Below are 18490 nucleotides of genomic sequence, written 5' to 3'. Positions count from 1 at the left end.
TGAGATACTTGTCCAAAAGAGAAGCTGGTCTTCCTTAAAGGCAGATGCTTGGCTCCTATGAAGGAGCCAATGGTTTTCCTGTGAAGGAAAATGGTTTAGAACTTGGGTATAATAGAGTAAGGCTTCTTTGTGGTAATGTCATTGTTCTTTTTTTTTTTTTTTTGTAAATTTTTATATTTATTTATTTATTTATTCCCTTTCGTTGCCCTTGTTGTTTTATTGTTGTAGTTATTGATGTTGTCGTTGTTGGATAGGACAGAGAGAAATGGAGAGAGGAGGGGAAGACAGAGAGGGGGAGAGAAAGATAGACACCTGCAGACCTGCTTCACCGCCTATGAAGCGACTCCCCTGCAGGTGGGGAGCCATGGCTCGAACCGGAATCCTTATGCCGGTCCTTGTGCTTTGTGTCACCTGCACTTAACCCACTGAGCTACAGCCCGACTCCCAATGTCATTGTTCTACAGGGGCAATCTTTAATGAACCCACCCAAACAAGGGCTAATTGTGGAAGGAGGCTCTTCAGTCTTTGCTGCCATTTTTGAGTAGGATGAGTCTTTATTTATTTTCATTTTATTGGGAGGTTCGTGGCTTATCGTCTGGCTGTTGGCATATATCATCAGTGCATCATACACTAGTATCCCAGGACCTTTTTCACACTCTCCCAGCCCCGCTCTCCCCGAGTCTTTTACTTTGGCCCAGCACACCTCACCCAGGCTTAACTTTGTGTTTTCCTTTCCTGATTTTCCCCTTTCTTTCTTCTTTCCTCCCTTTCTTGTTCCTCCTCCTCTTCCACTTTTTTTTTTTCTTTTACCCCCCCCCCCCCCAGAGCACTGCTCAGCTCTGGTTTATGGTGGTATGGGAAATTGAACCTGGGACTTTGGAGCTTCAGGTATGAGAATCTCTTTGCAGAACCATTATGCTGTCTACCCCTGTCCTTCTGATCTTATTTCTGAAGTCCTGCCTGTAAGTGAGATGGTCTGGTATTTGTACTCTTTTTGACTTGTCTCTCTTAACATGATAGCTTCGAGTTTCCTCCAAGATGATGACTTCATTTTTAATATCTGAGTAGTAGTTCTCTCTCTCTCTCTCTCTCTCTCTCGCTCTCTCTCTCTCTCTCTATCTCCATATATATCACAACTTTCTTAACCATTCATCTGTCATTGGACATCTGGGTTGTTTCTATAATTGGGCTATGACAAATTTGCTTCTATGGGGTGGGGTAGATAGCATAATAGTTATGCAAACAGACTCTCATGCCTGAGGCTTCACAGTCCCAAGTTCAGTCCTCCACACCACCATAAACTAGAGCTCTGGTTTAAAAAAAAAATCCTTGTATGAATAGAGGTGTACAAAAATCTTTTTGGCCACTACGTGTTTAGCAGATAACTGACCTCTACTTACTAGACTACCACCACTCCCAGAGTTACTCAGTGGTGCTAAAAATGTCTCCAAAAAACAAAACAAACAAACAAAAACAGCCAAGTGCTTCCTGGAAGGCAAAGCCCCTCTCCTGGCTTAAGACTCTCAGATTTCAAAGGATGGACATTACTTGGTCTTGCTACTTGCTGCTACCTAAGGACAGGGCTTGTTCTCACAGGTGCAAATGATTCCTGCCAGGTGGGTGGGTGAGATCACCTCAGAGGTTGTGGCTATGTGACTTTTAGGACTTTAATCAACTCAGTATCTAATGAAGGAAGGAAGGAAGGAAGGACGGAAGGAAGGAAGGAAGGGAGGAAAGAAGGGAGGAAGGAACCTAGAATTCTGACTGCCTAAGTAATATTTTTTCCATTGCACTGAAGAGGTATGACTGTATTGGTAGCCATATTTACATAATAATGAGCTTCTATTCCCCAAAGACAGTGTGATAACACAGGCTTGTTTGGAGAGTTGAAGAGCTCCAGAGTTGGAGAGTTGAAGAGTTGCAGAGTGCCAGAGTTTCAGAGTTACAGAGTAAGAGAGAGTTCCACAGTTGAAGAGTTTCAGAGTTCCAGAGTTGGAGAGAGAGTTCGGAGAGTGCCAGAGTTGGAGAGTTCCTGGGTTCGAGAGTTCCAGAGTAAGAGAGAGTACTTGTGCCGCTGCAAAGAGACAGCAGAGTTCTATTTGGTGATTAGTTTGTCTTAGTTTATGAATCGTTGTTCCTGAATAAAGAAATACAGCTGCCCTGCCCAGCCGTTGTCTCTGGTCGTCTCTGTTACCGCCGTGAAGCCAGCCAACCCGGCCAGCAAGAGCTTCCGAAGAATTTTAACAAGGAAGGAAGGAAAAAAGGAAGGAGAAGGCAGACACGGAGTTTGAAAAGCAAGCAGTCTAAACTCTGCAAGTACCAGGAAACTCCAGTCAAGCCACTGAATGAGGTGACCCTCAGACACCACTCCCCCTCCATTTCCTGCCTGTATTTGTCAATGGGAGGGATGTCAAGATTATTTGCCCTCTATAATTATAAGGATATGAGCTGCGTACATCTGGGCAAAGTGCTGAAAGAACTAAAGAAACAAGAATAAATTCCTTTTGTTACTTTTTAAAAGAATTGCTTGATTGTTTAAATTAAGAAAGAGAGAGAGAACACTACACACTACCTTGACCTTGGAGGCTAAGCAGGGTCAAACCTGGTTAGTACTTGGGCGAGGGAGAGAGAGAGAGAGAGAGAGACCAGAGCACCAATCAGGAATATACAGAACCTCCCATTGACAAATACAGGCAGGAAATGGAGGGGGAGTGGTGTCTGAGGGTCACCTCAGTCAGTGGCTTGACTGGAGTTTCCTGGTACTCCCAGAGTTTAGACTGCTTGCATTTCAGACTCCATGTCTGCCTTCTCTTTCCTTCCTTCCTTCCTTCCTTCCCTCCTTCCTTCCTTCCTTCCTTCCTTCCTTCCTTCCTTCCTTCCTTCCTTCCTTCCCTTCCTCCCTCCCTCTCTCTCTCTCTCCCAAGCAGACAGGCCTTGTGCCACATCTGCTCATGCGTGAATGAGAAACCACACAAATTATCTTACTGAAAGTATCTTGAGTTACGTGGACTATGCCACCTGAGTGTGGCCAAGATAAGATACTTGCAGCAGAGGTAATAAAACCCCGCGAGCCAGGCCAATTAAGATTTGGCTTGTTTGCCGTCTTGCTGATGAATTAGGTCTTGATATCTTGGCACTGTGTGGTTTTTCAGAGCCAATCATAGGAGTTTGCAGATCGGAAGTCAGATGGATTTTCTGGTGTTCAATGCCTCTTCCTCTCCAAGGGCGCTCTGAACCCTCTGGTGATTTCTCTCTCTCTCTATCTCTCTCTTTATTTTTATAATACTCCCTCTCAAGGTCTAGTGGATATATTCCATTTTCCATAGTTAGGACCATCTAGCTGTTTTGTTCTCTCCACTGGCCTAGAGGGTGTCACAGCTTACAGAGTATATTGGTTCAACAATTCTCTAACGACAGCCACTGAAGCCTATTATTACCCATGCCTACCATGTTTCTCATAAGAAAAGCTGCCTAAGAAAATTAGAATGGATGTGGTCCAGGAGGTGGCACAGTGGATAAACCACTGGATGGATTCTCAACCATGAGATCCCAAGTTTGATCCCCAGCAGCACATGTACCAGAGTGATGGCTGGTTATTTCTCTCCTTCTATCTTTCTCATGAATAAGTAAATAAATTCTTTAAAAGAAAAGAAAACTAGAATGAACTTAGGCATGATGACTGCCTTCCAGCCTGGCCCCTGCACCATTATTCAGACCTGGTACTTCTTTTTTTTTTTTTTTTAATTTAAGAAAGGATTAATTAACAAAACCATAGGGTAGGAGGGGTACAACTCCACACAATTCCCACCGCCCAATCTCCATATCCCACCCCCTCCCCTGATAGCTTTCCTATTCTCTATCCCTTTGGGAGCATGGACCCAGGGTCATTGAGGGTTGCAGAAGGTGGAAGGTCTGGCTTCTGTAATTGCTTCCCCGCTGAACATGGGCGTTGACTGGTCGGTCCATACTCTAGACCTGGTACTTCTTTATCGAATCACTTGAGGACAGTGGCCCCATGACCTGAGTGACCCGATGGCTTAGGGGAGTCAGTACATCTTGGACATTTTCTCTCTTTTAAAATATTTACTATTGTACAGAGACAAAGAGAAATTGAGAGGGTGGGGGAGATAGAGAGGAGGGAGAAAGAGAGAGAGAGTGAGACATCTGCAGCCCTGCCTTGCCACTTGTGAAGCTTTCTGCCTGCAGGTGGGGACCAGGGGTTTGAATCCAGGTCCTTGCACACTGTAATATGTGCGTTTAACCACCACTTGGCGTTTCTCTGTCTCTCCCTCTCCCTCTCCCTCTCCCTCTCCCTCTCCCTCTCCCTCTCCCTCTCCCTCTCCCTGCCCCTCTCCCTCTCCCTCTCCCTCTCCCTCTCCTTTCCTCTCCCTCTCCCTCTCCCTCTCCTTCTCCCTCTCCCTCTCCCTCTCCCTCTCCCTCTCCCTGCCCCTCTCCCTCTCCCTCTCCCTCTCCTTTCCTCTCCCTCTCCCTCTCCCTCTCCCTCTCCCTCTCCCTCTCCCTCTCCCTCTCCCTCTCCCTGCCCCTCTCCCTCTCCCTCTCCCTCTCCCTCTCTCTCTCTCTCCCTCTCTCTCTCTGTCTCTCTCCCTTTTCCCTATCCCTCTCAACCTGAGCTTAGTGGTGGCTCCTTGTTCTCTGCACCCAGCCTGCAGACCTAGTGAAGGGGCAGTTGTTAGGGCTCACACTGGAGTGAGGGCACCACGCCTTGATTGCCTAGGAACCTGGAAGTGAACATCTTGGCTTTCACAAGAAATAAGGAACATTTTGGAACCACTTGAAAATCGATAACTAAGACAGAGTTGGGAGGCATCTGAGGGTACTGCCCAGCTAAGAAACAAAGAAACTAAATGAAATTGGTAGCCACTGGCCACCCAGGGTTGAAACTGGACCCATCACTGTTGGACAAGCCTCCTACCCATCGGGTGTGCTCCACAGAGCACTGTGTTTGCTTCCAGCAGACCTGAATGTGAACCGGGCTGCTGTCTCTGCTCCTCAAAGTGTTTTCATGACTGGAGTGAAAACAGGTTTTTCCAAGCATCAGTTGATTCTCAAAAACCGAAAAGGAAGCATACATAAAATTCATTCCGCATAACCACAAATTTCTACGTGTAAGGGATGAACCCTAGGGAAATAAACAAAAAGTCCTATAATGTAAAAAGACAAATGGCATACCACCTGAAATATCCATAAAACCAACAAAAGGACAAGTCAGTGGCAAATTCAAAGAGCTCTTACAAATGAGTAAGAAAGATCAATACTAAAAAAAAAAAAAAATGGGCAGAAAAAAAAATCAACAGGAAAGAAACTGAAGAACAAACGTGAATGGTGAAAAAAACATGGAGACCAGAAGTTCAGACTTATTAATCGTTGAAGAAGTATCGATGAAAACTGCAGTGAGATGTCATTTCTTTTTTTAAAAAAGATATTTATTTATTCCCTTTTGTTGCCCTTGTTGTTTTATTGTTGTAGTCATTATTATCATCGTTGGATAGGACAGAGAGAAACGGAGAGAGGAGGGGAAGACAGAGAGGGGGAGAGAAAGACAGACACCTGCAGACCTGCTTCACCGCCTGTGAAGCGACTCCCCTGCAGGTGGGGAGCCGGGGGCTTGAACCAGGATCCTTAAGTAGAAGATGTCATTTCTTATCTCTCCGCTGTGGAAAAGACAAAGAGGAAAGATGACACCAGCTGATAACAAGGCGTGAGGAAGCAAGTGCTTTTGTGGTGTAGTAAGTGGAGGAAACTTTTCAGGTAGTTCGATTATATGTATATGTGTATATATATATATATATATATATATATATATATATATATATGTATATTTTTTAACTGCCACCTGGTTATCGAGGCTTGCTGCATGATGAATCCAGAGCTGGAAGCCATTTTTCCTCCTGATTTTTTTTTTTTTTTTTGAATTTGATAGAACAGAGAGAAATTGAGAGAGCGGTGAAGCAGGCCTGCAGGTCTCTCTGTTTCTCTCCCTCTCTATCACCCCCTTTCCTCTCAATTTCTGGCTGTCTCTATCCAATCAATAAATAAAGATAATAAAAGAGAGTGAAATTAAAAATCAAACACCCACTGACCACAAGATAGCTCACCTGGTAGAGCTCCCACGTTCTCACAGTGGAGAGTCGCTGTGGTGTCTCTTTCTCTTTTTCTCTCTGAACATAAAAGAGGAGAGAAATACACTGGGAGAAGTGGAAGCAGGCATGCACAAGGTGGCAGGAAAAAAAATATAGTGAAGCAAACCAATATTCAAAATTTATTCAAAAAATTTAAAAATGGGAGTCGGGCGATAGTGCAGCGGGTTAAATGCAAGTGGCACAAAGTGCAAGGACCAGCATAAGGATCCTGGTTCGAGCCCCTGGCTCCCCACCTGCAGGAGAATTGCTTCACAGACAGTGAAGCAGGTTTGTAGGTGTCTGTCTTTCTCTCCCCCTCTCTGTCTTCCCCTTCTCTCTCCATTTCTCTCCATCCTATTCAATAATGACATCAATAACAATAATAACTACAACAATAAAACAAGGGCAACAAAAGTACATAAATATTTTTTAAAATTATTAATTAATTAATTTTGGATGCAGACAGAAATTGAGAGGAAAGAGGGAGATACAGAGGGAGAGAGAGAAGCCCAAAGCACTGCTTTACTTCTTGAGAAGCTTTCCCTCTGAAGGTGGGAACCAGTTGCTTAAATCTGGGTTCTTGAGCATTGTAATGTGACATGTATGCCCAACCATTACCTGTGTTATCACCTGCCTGCCCTGAGGCCCCCCCCAATTTCTTGAGAGTCTGTAACATGACTATAGGAAAGAAAGTGGCTCTTTGAGCTGATGATCAAAGAAAAGAAATTGATGATCAAAGAATGAAAGAATCAAAGAATGATCAAAGAAAAGAAATTGCAGAGATTTTTCTAGATTGAGACACTACAAATGTTGCCTCTACATTGTTCTAGCTCAATGATGACTTAGAAGTCCAATGACCAAAGAAGACAGTCAGTGAGACCAATCAAAGTGGGGGCACAGAGCACCCCCTGTCTTCTGCCATTGGTCTATTTTCATCTATAGATGGCAGAAGGGGTTGAAGGGAAGAAGAAAAGTCCTAAATTCCCTCTGCTGTATTGGGGGCTGCCTAAGCAATTCTTGTAGGAAGACAATTCTTGTAAGAAGAAGACAATTCTGACGGGTCTGCCTGATTCTGCTGTTGCCTTCAGATGAAGCCCATCCTCCCAGACTCAGCTTTACTCTGCCTGATGTTGGAGGAAGGGAAACTCATCAGTTGAGTCAGAGCTATTAGATTCTGCCCACAGAAAGTGCTGGAGGGCGGGTACGTGAAGCTGGGGATGGGACTTCCTGCTTGCTGCTACCTACTTCCTGCTTCTGTGGCTATCACCAGCCTGGTGTTGCCTAGGAAAGGGTTCCATTATGTCACTTCACAGTATCCAGTTACAAGCAACTTGACAGACATTCCAGTGATCTAACAGACTTGGATTTCAGCACCAGGGGGCCGGCCATCTTTTGAGCTCAGAGATCCCAGAACTGACTGAGTAGTGTCCTCATCTCAGAGGTCTGAGTTTCAACGTGTTGGCCCCTGCTCAACAGACTAAACTTAATAATGCCTAGATCTTCCCTTTGTTCCTCTAACCTAGTGATGGTAGGTATTTCTGGTAATTGCTATTTGTCTAATAATTTCATGTCATCTAACCACTCCCCATTTTTCAGTTACTTACTTACCAACTTTATCCGGTCAGCCCCCAAATAGTCACACCTATGTGAAACAATTCAAAGAGACGTTTATTAGAAAGATGATTCAGAGCAAATTGAGGGGATTTAAGCTGAGAGAGGGTGTTAGATTTCTCTGAGTGCTGGTCTCACCCTTTGAAGCTTGGTCACAGTTATACAGTTTTTTTTTTAATATAGTGTTTTAATTATCTGTTTTATATTATTTATTTTCCCTTTTGTTGCCCTTGGTTTTTTTAAAATTGTTGTTGTATTATTATTGCTGTTATTATTGATGTCATTGTTGTTGGATAGGACAGAGAGAAATGGAGAGAGGAGGAGAAGACAGAGAGGAGGAGAGAAAGATAGACACCTGCAGACCTGCTTCACCACCTGTGAAGCGACCTTCCTGCAGGTGGGGAACCGAGGGCTTGAACTGGGATCCTTATGCCAGTCCTTGCGTTTTGCACCATGTACACTTAACCTGCTGCGCTACCGCCCGACTCCCTTAATATAGTTTTATTTATTTTTTTATATTTATTTATTTTCCCTTTTTGTTGCCGTTGTTTTTCACTGTTGTTGTTGATGTTGTCATTGTTGGATAGGACAGAGAGAAATGGAGAGAGGAGGGGAAGACAGAGAGGGGGAGAGAAAGACAGACACCTGCAGACCTGCTTCACCACCTGTGAAGCGACTCCCCCTGCAGGTGGGGAGCCGGGGGCTCGAACCGGGATCCTTACGCCGGTCCTTGCGCTTTGCGCCACCTGCGCTTAACCCGCTGCGCTACAGCCCGACTCCCTTAATATAGTTTTTTATATGCATAGAAAGAAATACACAGTTCTTGTAACAAAGGAGGGGAGGAGAGGGACATCTGGATACCTGAGAGAGCAGGAATGTCATATATAATATCAAAAAGTGATCTCTTATTCTGCAGTCAGATATCACCTGTCTGTGGAAAGGGCACACAAACTGACGCTCATAAAGATTTATTTCTATCCTAGAGAGTGTCTTTGTGGACACGGAGACAAGGCTGTAGTTTCTCTCAGTTTCCTCCTAGCAACTCCCAACATGACAAAAGGGAGGCTGACTTTGGTTTGTGGCATCTTTATAACAAAACTCTTTTGCTCCTGATTTTGTTGTTGTTCCAGGAGTAGATATAGGATAGAGACAGAGAGAAACTGTGATAGAAAGGGAACACAGAAAGGGAGAGAAAACAAGAGGCATCTGCAGCACTGTTTCACCACTTGTGAAGCTTCCCTCACCCGCCTCAGGTGGGGACTGGGGGCTTGAACCCAGGGCCTTGAGCGTGGTAACACGTGCACTCAGCTGAGTGTGCCACCACCCAGCCCCATCTCTTTGACTTTTGAGGTTTGTATCATAACCAAGTTGATGTTCTTGTTCACGTCTCCCTGTGAGAAAATCCTGCATCTGAATCCGTTCTAGAAAGATCCCGGTTGTGCCTGGTTCTTTTCCCACAATCAGATTAGCATCTGACTTGTGTGGTCAAAATCACCGATTCTCAAAGTAAAGAGGATGACGAGACTTATCAGAATGTCAGTCAGTCATCTACCTAGTGGGGTTATACTGCTACAGACATGTTTACTTTGTGCAGAAGACAAAATGTTAAAAGCATAGACATGCTTACCGCAAGAGAGTATGGAGTCTGATGTGAATGGTTTTTATATGAATTTGTGGTGTTTAGTGACTATGGTTTTTATATGAATTTGTGGTGTTTAGTGACTATGGTTTTTATATGAATTTGTGGCGTTTAGTGACTATGGTTTTTATATGAATTTGTGGCGTTTAGTGACTATGGTTTTTATATGAATTTGTGGCGTTTAGTGACTATGGTTTTTATATGAATTTGTGGCGTTTAGTGACTATGGTTTTTATATGAATTTGTGGCGTTTAGTGACTATGGTTTTTATATGAATTTGTGGCGTTTAGTGACTATGGTTTTTATATGAATTTGTGGCGTTTAGTGACTATGGTTTTTATATGAATTTGTGGCGTTTAGTGACTATGGTTTTTATATGAATTTGTGGCGTTTAGTGACTATGGTTTTTATATGAATTTGTGGTGTTTAGTGACTATGGTTTTTGTATGAAATTCAGTCAGTTATCTGTCAGGAAGACACTCACCAAGGTAAACCTACAATGACTGGCATTAGCAGTCGAACACAAACCCAATAATGTGAAACATTTTTTTAAAAAACAGCGTATGACCAAGCCCACTGCAGAGTATTATTGTGATAAGCTACAGCCTGTGGAGCTGGTATGAGGAAAATGCTAGAAAATAAATCCATAAATCACACAGGTCCTGAGTCTTGGCTCAGTAACCGTCTACCTCAAATGCCATCTATGTCATTCTCTTGGTCCAACACCCAAGTCTGATTCTGCCTGGGAATGTGGTGGGGTTTCCAACTGTAGGCTTGTTATTTTTTCAGAAGTCCATTTAGAAACAGGAGCCCTAGGGAGTCTGATGGTAGCACAGCAGGTTAAGCACACATGGCACAAAGAGCAAGGACCGGGCATAAGGATCCCAGTTCAAGCCCCTGGCTCCCCACCTGCAGGGGGGGGGTCACTTCACAGGAGGTGAAACAGGTCAGCAGGTTTCTATCTTTCTCTCCCCCTCTCCGTCTTCCCCTCCTCTCTCCATTTCCCTCTGTCCTATCCAACAACGACGACAAAATAATAACTACAACAATAATAATAAAAAAACCAAGGGCAACAAAAGGGAATAAATAAATATTTTTAAAAAATAAAGAAACACGAGCCCTTTGAAATTGGAATCATGGGATTGGTTAAGAATAACTGGTACAGTCCTTTTAATTTTTTAAATTTTTTAATTATCTTCATTTATTTATTGGATAGAGACAGCCAGAGATTGAGAGGGAGGTGAGAGACAGAGTGGTCCAGGAGGTTCCTCAGTGGATAAAGCACTGGACTCTCAAGCATGAGGTCCTGAGTTCAATCCCCAGCAGCACATATACCAGAGTGATGTCTGGTAGGTGGGGAGCTGGGGGCTCGAACCGGAATCCTTATGCTGGTCCTTGTGCTTGGCGCCACATGCCTCCTGAATCAGGAGGGAATAGGAAACATGAACAAACCAATTAGGAGCAAGGAAATTGAAACACTAGTAAAAAATGTCCCATGAAACGAAAGTTCAAAACCAGATTGTTTTAGCAAACTTTTAAAGAGGACCTCTTATCCATTTCAAACTCTTCCCACCCCCTAAAAAACTGAAGATGAGGAATATCCTAACACTTTCTATGAAGCCAACGCTAACTTGATGCCAAAACTTGACAAGGACATCACACACACAAATGAAATTACAAGACAATATTCACAAACAGTGATGCTAAGATCCTGAACAAAGTCTTAGCAAACCAGAATCAACACTACATTACAAAAATTTAGGGACCTAGTGGCTGAAAAGAGAGTTAACATACAAAGCCAAACAAATTGTTGAAGAATCATAGACCCAAAGGTTGGAATAGTGGAGAGGAAGTGTTGGGGGGTACTCACTGCAAACTCTAGTGTACTACTGCTTTCAGGTATATATTTGCGCTAGTTTATGGATACCTGTGAACATAGTGGAGATGTGAGGTTCCTGCTGTCTTAGAGTTTGAGAAGACAATGGATAGTTATTGTTGTCATCACATTATTTGGTCATTGGGTTAGCTTTGAAAAGTCCCTTTGTTAGACACACAATCAATTTTCCCCCCTCTCATTCATATTAATTAAATAGTCCAAAGCTTTATCACTGCTCCACCTCCCAGACCACTGATGGAACATTTCTTAACTTAGTAAAAGCTGTTAACAAGAAAACCACAGCTATCATCATACTCAGTGATGAGAAACTGAAAACTTTCTCCTAAGAAAGGAGTTAACACACATATAGACATTTGTCTTTGACAAAGGTGCCCAGACTATTAAATGGGGGAAAGGAGAGTCTTTTCAAGAAATGGTGTTAGAAAAATTATGTTGAAACATGCAGAAGAATGAAACTGAACCATTGTACTTCACCAAACACAAAAGTAAATTCCAAATGGATCAAGGACTTAGATGTTAAAATAAAAAAATCAAATACTCAGAGGTAAATATTGGCAGAACTCTTTTCCATCTAATTTTTAAAGATATTTTCAATGATATAAATCCAGTTACAAAGAAGACTAAATCAAAAATAAACCAATGGGACTACATCAAATTAAACAGCTTCTGCACAGCACAAGGACTGGCATAAGGATCCCAGTTTGAGCCCCCTCGGGTCCCCACCTGCAGGGGAGTCGCTTCACAAGCGGTAAAGCAGGTCTGCAGGTGTCTATCTTTCTCTCCCCTTATCTGTCTTCCTCTCCTCTCTCCATTTCTCTCTGTCCTATCCAATAACAACACATCAATCCTAACAACAGTAATAACTACAACAATAAAACAACAAGGGCATCAAAAGGGAATAAATAATTTTTTTAAAAGTCCTTAAAAAAAAAAAAGCTTCTGCACAACAAAAGAAGCCACTACCCAAAGAGACCCCATACAGAACGGAAGAAGAGCTTTACATGCCATGCATCAGACAAGAGGCTAATAATCAAAATATATAAAGAGTTCACCAAACTCAGCAGCAAAAAAAAAAGACCCCATCCAAAAATGGGGAGAAGATATGAACAGAATATTCACCACAGAAGAGATCTGAAAGGCCGAGAAACATGAAAACATACTCCAAGTCATTGACTGTCAGAGAAAGTAGAGATAACAATGAGCAAACTCTTCGCTCCTGTGAAAATGTCATACATTAGAAAAAGCAGCAGCAGCAAATGCTGGAGAGGTTGTGGGGACAAAGGAACCCTCCTGCACTGCTGGTGGGAATGTAAATTGGTCCAAGCCCTGTGGAGAGCAGTCTGGAGAACTTTCAGAAGGCTAGAAGTGGACCGACCCTATGACCCTGCAGTTCCTCTCTTGGGGGTATATCCTAAGGAATCAAACACACTCATCCAAAAAGATCTGTGTACACTTATGTTCATAGCAGCACAATTTGCAATAGCCAACACCTGGAAGCAACCCAGGTGTCCAACAACAGATGAGCAGCTGAGCAAGTTGTGGTCTATATACACAATGGAATACTACTCAGCTATTAAAAATGGTGAATTCGCCTTCTTCACCTCATCTTGGATGGAGCTTGAAGGAATCACGTGAAATGAGTTAAGTCAGAAACAGAAGGATGAATATGGGATGATCTCACTCATAGACAGAAGTTGAAAAACAAGAACAGAAGGGAAAACACAAAGTAGAACTTGGACTAGAGTTTATGTATTGCACCAAAGTGAGACTCTGGAGTGAGGGGAGGGTTCAGATCCTGGAACATGATGGCAGAGGAGGACCTACTGGGGGTTGAATTGTTATGTGGAAAACTGGAAAATTTTATGCATGTACAAACTATTGTATTTTACTGTTGACTATAAACCATTAATCCCCCCAATAAAGAAGAAAAAAAGAAAGAAAGAGTACTGTTGGTAGGTATTTACATTGGTTCAAACCCTGGGGAAAATGGTCTGGAGATTCCTCAAAATATTTTATCATTTTAAAATGTTGAAAATTGCAGTTCCTCTCCTGGTTATCTTAATCTTAAGAATACAAAAACATTTAGCAGAAGAGATCTACTCATTCCTATGTTTATGGCAGTTCCACATGTAATAACCAAAATCTGTAAACAATTCAGATGTCCGAGGACTGATGAGTGGCTTAAAAAGTTGTGGTATATACATGCAGTGGAGTACTACTCAGCAGTGAGAAATGCTACAATCTTCTGTTTTGCTAGAAACTGAAGAAATCATGTTAAGTGAGATGTGCCAGAAAGAGAAGGACAAACACCAGATGGTCTTATTCCATGGTGGGATTTAGGAAACAGAGAGAGAGGGAGTCGGGCGGTAGCGCAGCAGGTTAAGCACATGTAGCACAAAGTGCAAGGACCGGCGTGAGGATCCCGGTTCCAGCCCCCGGCTCCCCACCTGCAGAGGAGTCGCTTCACAGGCAATGAAGCAGGTCTGCAGGTGTCTGTCTTTCTCTTCCCCTCTCTGTCTTCCCCTCCTCTCTCCATTTCTCTCTGTCCTATCCAACAACGATGACATCAATAAGAACAACAATAATACCTACAATAAAAAAACAAGGGCAACAAAAAGGAAAAATAAAGATTTTTTTAAATTTTTTTAAAAAAGTAACAGAGAGAGAGACTTGGAGAGACACTGTTTCACTACTCAAGAAGCTTTCCACAGTAGGTAGAGGCCAGGGGCTTGAACCCAGATCCTTGAGCATTGTAACACGTATGCCACTACCCAGCAACTCCTTAATATCATTTTCTTTTAGAGTTGTGTTTTAATAACATTTCTATTTCCTTGTGCTATTCTTTTGCTAATACATTTTACACTTCCTTAGAGGAAATGAAATAATTCAATTTTAACAATGTTTCAAATAAAATAAGTTATTTTTTTTCAAGTTTCATTTTATTTTAAGGAACAGAGATAGGGAGGAAGAAGAAACAGAAGTCAGTGTAGCATTCTGCCATATGTGGTACAGGGAACTGAACTCAGGAGCTCAAGCCTGGAAGTCCAAATCTCTGTCACTATTCCGTCTCCTGGGATGCTCAGAGACGTTATTAAAGGGGTCTGGACAGTGGTGCAGCAGGAAAAGCAAACAAGTTACCATGCACGAGGACCAGAGTTCAAGCCCTCTGGTCTTCACTTCTTTCTCCCCCTCCCTATTTTTCTCTGTATCATAATTTTTTTTTAAGTTAGTAAAGACATTATATCAGGATATTTGAAATTTGGAGTTCCTATGATTTCTAGTACACTTACGCTAGTTCTGACACAATCACACCAATCATACTTTCCACTGAACTGAATATATCAAATACACTCAATTCATACAACACTTATCTTTTCGTAAGGAGAGGAAATAAATCATTGAGGATATACCAGAGATTATGCTAGAAAAATCCAAAAAATAGTAGTTCTAAGTCAAAAAGACTTTATTTAGAATTTTATTTTGTGGGTGGCTGGGCAGTAGCGCAGCGAGTTAAGCGCACATGGTGCAAAGTGCAAGGACCTGTGTAAAGATCTCGGTTTGGGCCTCTGACTCCCCACCTGCAGGGGGGTCGCTTCACAAGCAGTGAAGCAAGTCTGTAGGTGTCTATCTTTCTCTGCCTCTCTCTGTGTTCCCTTCCTCTCTCGATTTCTCTGTCCTATTCAACAACGACAACAACAATAATAATAACAATGATAAACAACAAGGGCAACAAAAGAATAAAATAGCCTCCAGGAGAAGTGGATTCGTAGTGCAGGCACAGAGCCCCAGCAATAACCCTGGAGACTATATATATAATATTTTTATTTTTATTTAATTTATTTTTTGTTGCAGAAAGAGAAATTGAAAGGGGGGAGATAGAGAGGAAGAGAGACAGACACCTGCAGTTCTACTTCGCCACTTGTGGTGTGAAATCAATTTGATTACACATATCTTTACTATTTAAATAGCTCATGGCACTATCAAAAGCACCTTTGTACTTTTAGCAGATTAAAGAAATTAATGCTTGATTTTATGTAAGTATACGTTGACATTTAAAAATCATTCTTATAATAATTCACTTGATCTTAATCAGCTTGACCACAAAGAGTGGAGACCAAGGGCTTAAACCCTGGTGCTTGCACACTGTACTGTGTGCACTTAATCAGGTGTGCCACCGCCTGGCCCCTTCTTTAGAATTTTATATTGGGAAGTTTTGTCATTTAAAAAAAAATCAAAATATTTAATTTACTTACTCCAACAGACAGAGAAATCAGAGAGAGAATGAAAGCATCGAAAACTTCCTTCAGGGAGTTGGGCGGTAGCGCAGCAGGTTAAGCACACGTGGTGCAAAGCACAAGGACCGGCATAAGGATCCCAGTTCAAGCCCCCCCGGCTCCCCACCTGTGGGGAATCACTTCACAGGCGGTGAAGCAGGTCTGCAGGTGTCTCTCTGTCTCTCTTCCTCTCTATCTCCCCCTTCTCTCTCAATTTCTCTGTGACTCTATCCAATAACAAATAAATAAATAAAGTTTAAAAAAACTTCCTTGAAGGCAGTCAAGGGTCACACACCTGACGAAAGAACATAGTTTCCAAGTGGCCCCAATCAAGATAGTTTAAAACTCTTCCTCAGATTACTATAAAGTAACAATCACCAGCTATGATTCATCTGCTAGGAACAAAGTGACTCAGATTCCAAAAGTAAATAGGAAAGACTTCCATGTTTGCAAATAGTAGTTAGCTCTTCAAAGATCTGGAAGACTTCGTGCCAAGGCTCACTCGGGTAGTACATTGCTTTGCCATCTGCACGGCCCAGGTCCAGCCCCAGCCTCCACTGCACTAAAGGAAGTCTTGGTGCTGTGTTCACTCTCTCTCTCTCTCTCCCTCCCTCTCTTCCTCTCTTAAAAAAAAAAAAAAAGATAACATGAAATCAATTTGATAACAAATGTCTTTACTATTTAAATAGTTCATGGCATTATCAAAAGTACCTTTGTACTTTTAGCAGATTAGAGAAATTAATGCTTGGTTTTATGTAAGTATACTGTTGATATTTACAAAAAAAATTCTACTACTCAGCTATTAAAAATGGTGATTTCATGAAGCACAAAGCGCGAGGACCAGTGTAAGGATCCCGGTTTGAACCCCCAGCTCCCCACCTGCAGGGGTGTCACTTCACAGGAGATAAAGCAGGTCTGCAGGTGTCTATCTTTCTCTCCTCTCTCTGTCTCCCCTCCTCTCTCGATTTCTCTCTGTCCTATCCAACAACAACAACATCAATGGCAATAATATCAATAATAATAAGGGTAACAAAATAGGAGAAAATGGCCTCCAGGAGCAGTGGATTCGTAGTGTAGGCACTGAGCCCCAGCAATAACCCTAGAGGCAAAAAAAAAAAAAAGTGACCACCATTTTCAGCCCATCTTGGATGGAGCTGGAAGGAATCATGTTAAGTGACATAAGTCAGAAACAGAGGGATCCAAAATCATATGAGAAAAACCATCCAGTTCCTATTTCATCAGACATCTTCACCTCAAGCTCGTCCTTTTTGTCCCAAAATTTCTAGCCAAGATTAAATATGGGAGAAGGGTAAAAAAACAAAAAGAAAAGAAACAGAGGGATGAATATGGGATGATCTCACTCACAGGCAGAAGTTGAAAAACAAGATCAGAAGAGAAAACACAAGCAGAACCTGGACTGGAGTTGGTGTTTGCACCAAAGTAAAAGACTCTGGGGTGGGTGGGGAGGCAGAGTACAGGCCCTGGAACAGGATGTCAGAGGATCTCTTGGGGGTTGTATTGTTATATGGAAAACTGGGAAGTGGCATACATGTACAAACGATTGTATTTACTGTCAACTGTAAAACATTAACCCCCCAATAAAGAAAATTAAAAAAAATCTTATAATAATTCACTTGATCTTAATCAGCTTGACCACAAAGAGTTCCCTTTCTATCTAGACTCAGATCTTTTCTTTCTTTTCTTTCTTTCTTTCTTTTTTTCTTCCTTTCTTTCTTTCTTTCTTTTTTTTTTTTTTTCCCAGAGCACGGCTCAGCCCTGGTTTATGGTGTTGTGGGAGATTGAACCTGGGTCCTCAGAGCTTCAGGCTTGAGTCTCTTTGCATAACCATTATTCTGTCTTCTCCACCCTAGACTCTAGTCTTTAAATATGTCCATATCATTCAGCTTGAGCCTATCTTTGACTTGGGGAAGAATTATTTTACTTTGGTAGGAATAATTTGTTTACCTGTCTTTATGTAAAAAGAAAATCCAGAGGGGCCAGAAGGTAGTGCACTGGGTTAAGCACAGATAGTACCTGCAAGGACCTGCTCAAAGATCCCCATTCGACCTGGTCCCCACCTTGAGGGGCGTCACTTCACACAAACAGTGAAGGTCTGCCTTTCTCGCCTCCTCTCTATCTTACCCTCCTCTCTCAACTTCTCTCTGTCCTATCGAATAAAATGGAAAAAAAAAAAAAAATAGCCTCCAGGAGCGGTGGATTCGTAGTGCAGGCACCAAGCCCCAGCGATAACCCTGGAGGGGGAAAAAAAAAAACATGGTTTTTCCTTATCCGGAAACGGATCCCATTTTCTTTCTCCTCTCCTTACTCGCCTTTCATATGCGTTTATTTTCTTTCAACCTTCCGAGTATTCCTAACTTAATAACCAAAAGTTCAGATCAGTTTCGTTATCGGTCTGTATTTTTTAAATATTTGTTTATTCTCTCTTGCCCTTGTTTTATTGTTGTGGTTATTATTGTTGTTGTTGATGATGTTGTCGTTGTTGGACAGGACAGAGAGAAATGGAGAGAGAGAGGGGGAGAGAAAGATAGACACCTGCAGACCTGCTTCACTGCTTGTGAAGCGACTCCCCTGTAGGTGGGGAGCTGGGAGGGGGTCCTTAAGCTTTGTGTCATCTCACTTAAACTGCTGCGCTACCGCCCGACCACCCCCCCTTTTTTATTTTATTATTTATTTATTTTCCCTTTTGTTGCCCTTATTGTCTTTTTATTGTTGTTGTAGTTATTATTGTTGTTACTGATGTCGTTGTTGTTAGATAGGACAGAGAGAAATGGAGAGAGGGAGAGAGAAAGATAGACACCTGCAGACCTGCTTCACTGCTTGTGAGGCGACTCCCCTTCAGGTGGGGAGCTGGGGGCTCGCACCGGTATCCTCACGGCCTGTCCTTGAGTTTTGCGCCACCTGCGCTTAA

General features: G+C 42.4%; 1 protein-coding gene across 2 annotated transcripts in view; it reads left to right on the top strand.

The window, feature by feature from the left end:
- GCNT3 (glucosaminyl (N-acetyl) transferase 3, mucin type) overlaps nucleotides 1-18490 on the top strand; it is a 30122-nt gene that overhangs the window by 1425 nt on the left and 10207 nt on the right. The window contains exon 1 of one of the 2 annotated variants that reach the window (XM_060174410.1): nucleotides 7602-7668. The exons of the other annotated variant lie outside the window; for it this stretch is intronic. Within the exon in view, the coding sequence (XP_060030393.1) occupies nucleotides 7630-7668 (39 nt within the window). The 5' untranslated portion in view covers nucleotides 7602-7629. Of the gene's footprint in view, nucleotides 1-7601; nucleotides 7669-18490 lie in introns of those variants that run through there. 2 annotated transcript variants of the gene reach the window in all.

Source organism: Erinaceus europaeus, chromosome 16 (genome assembly GCF_950295315.1).
Source record: "Erinaceus europaeus chromosome 16, mEriEur2.1, whole genome shotgun sequence".
In the NCBI taxonomy this organism is placed as follows: domain Eukaryota; kingdom Metazoa; phylum Chordata; class Mammalia; order Eulipotyphla; family Erinaceidae; genus Erinaceus; species Erinaceus europaeus.
This window is presented reverse-complemented; position numbering and strand designations above follow the sequence as displayed.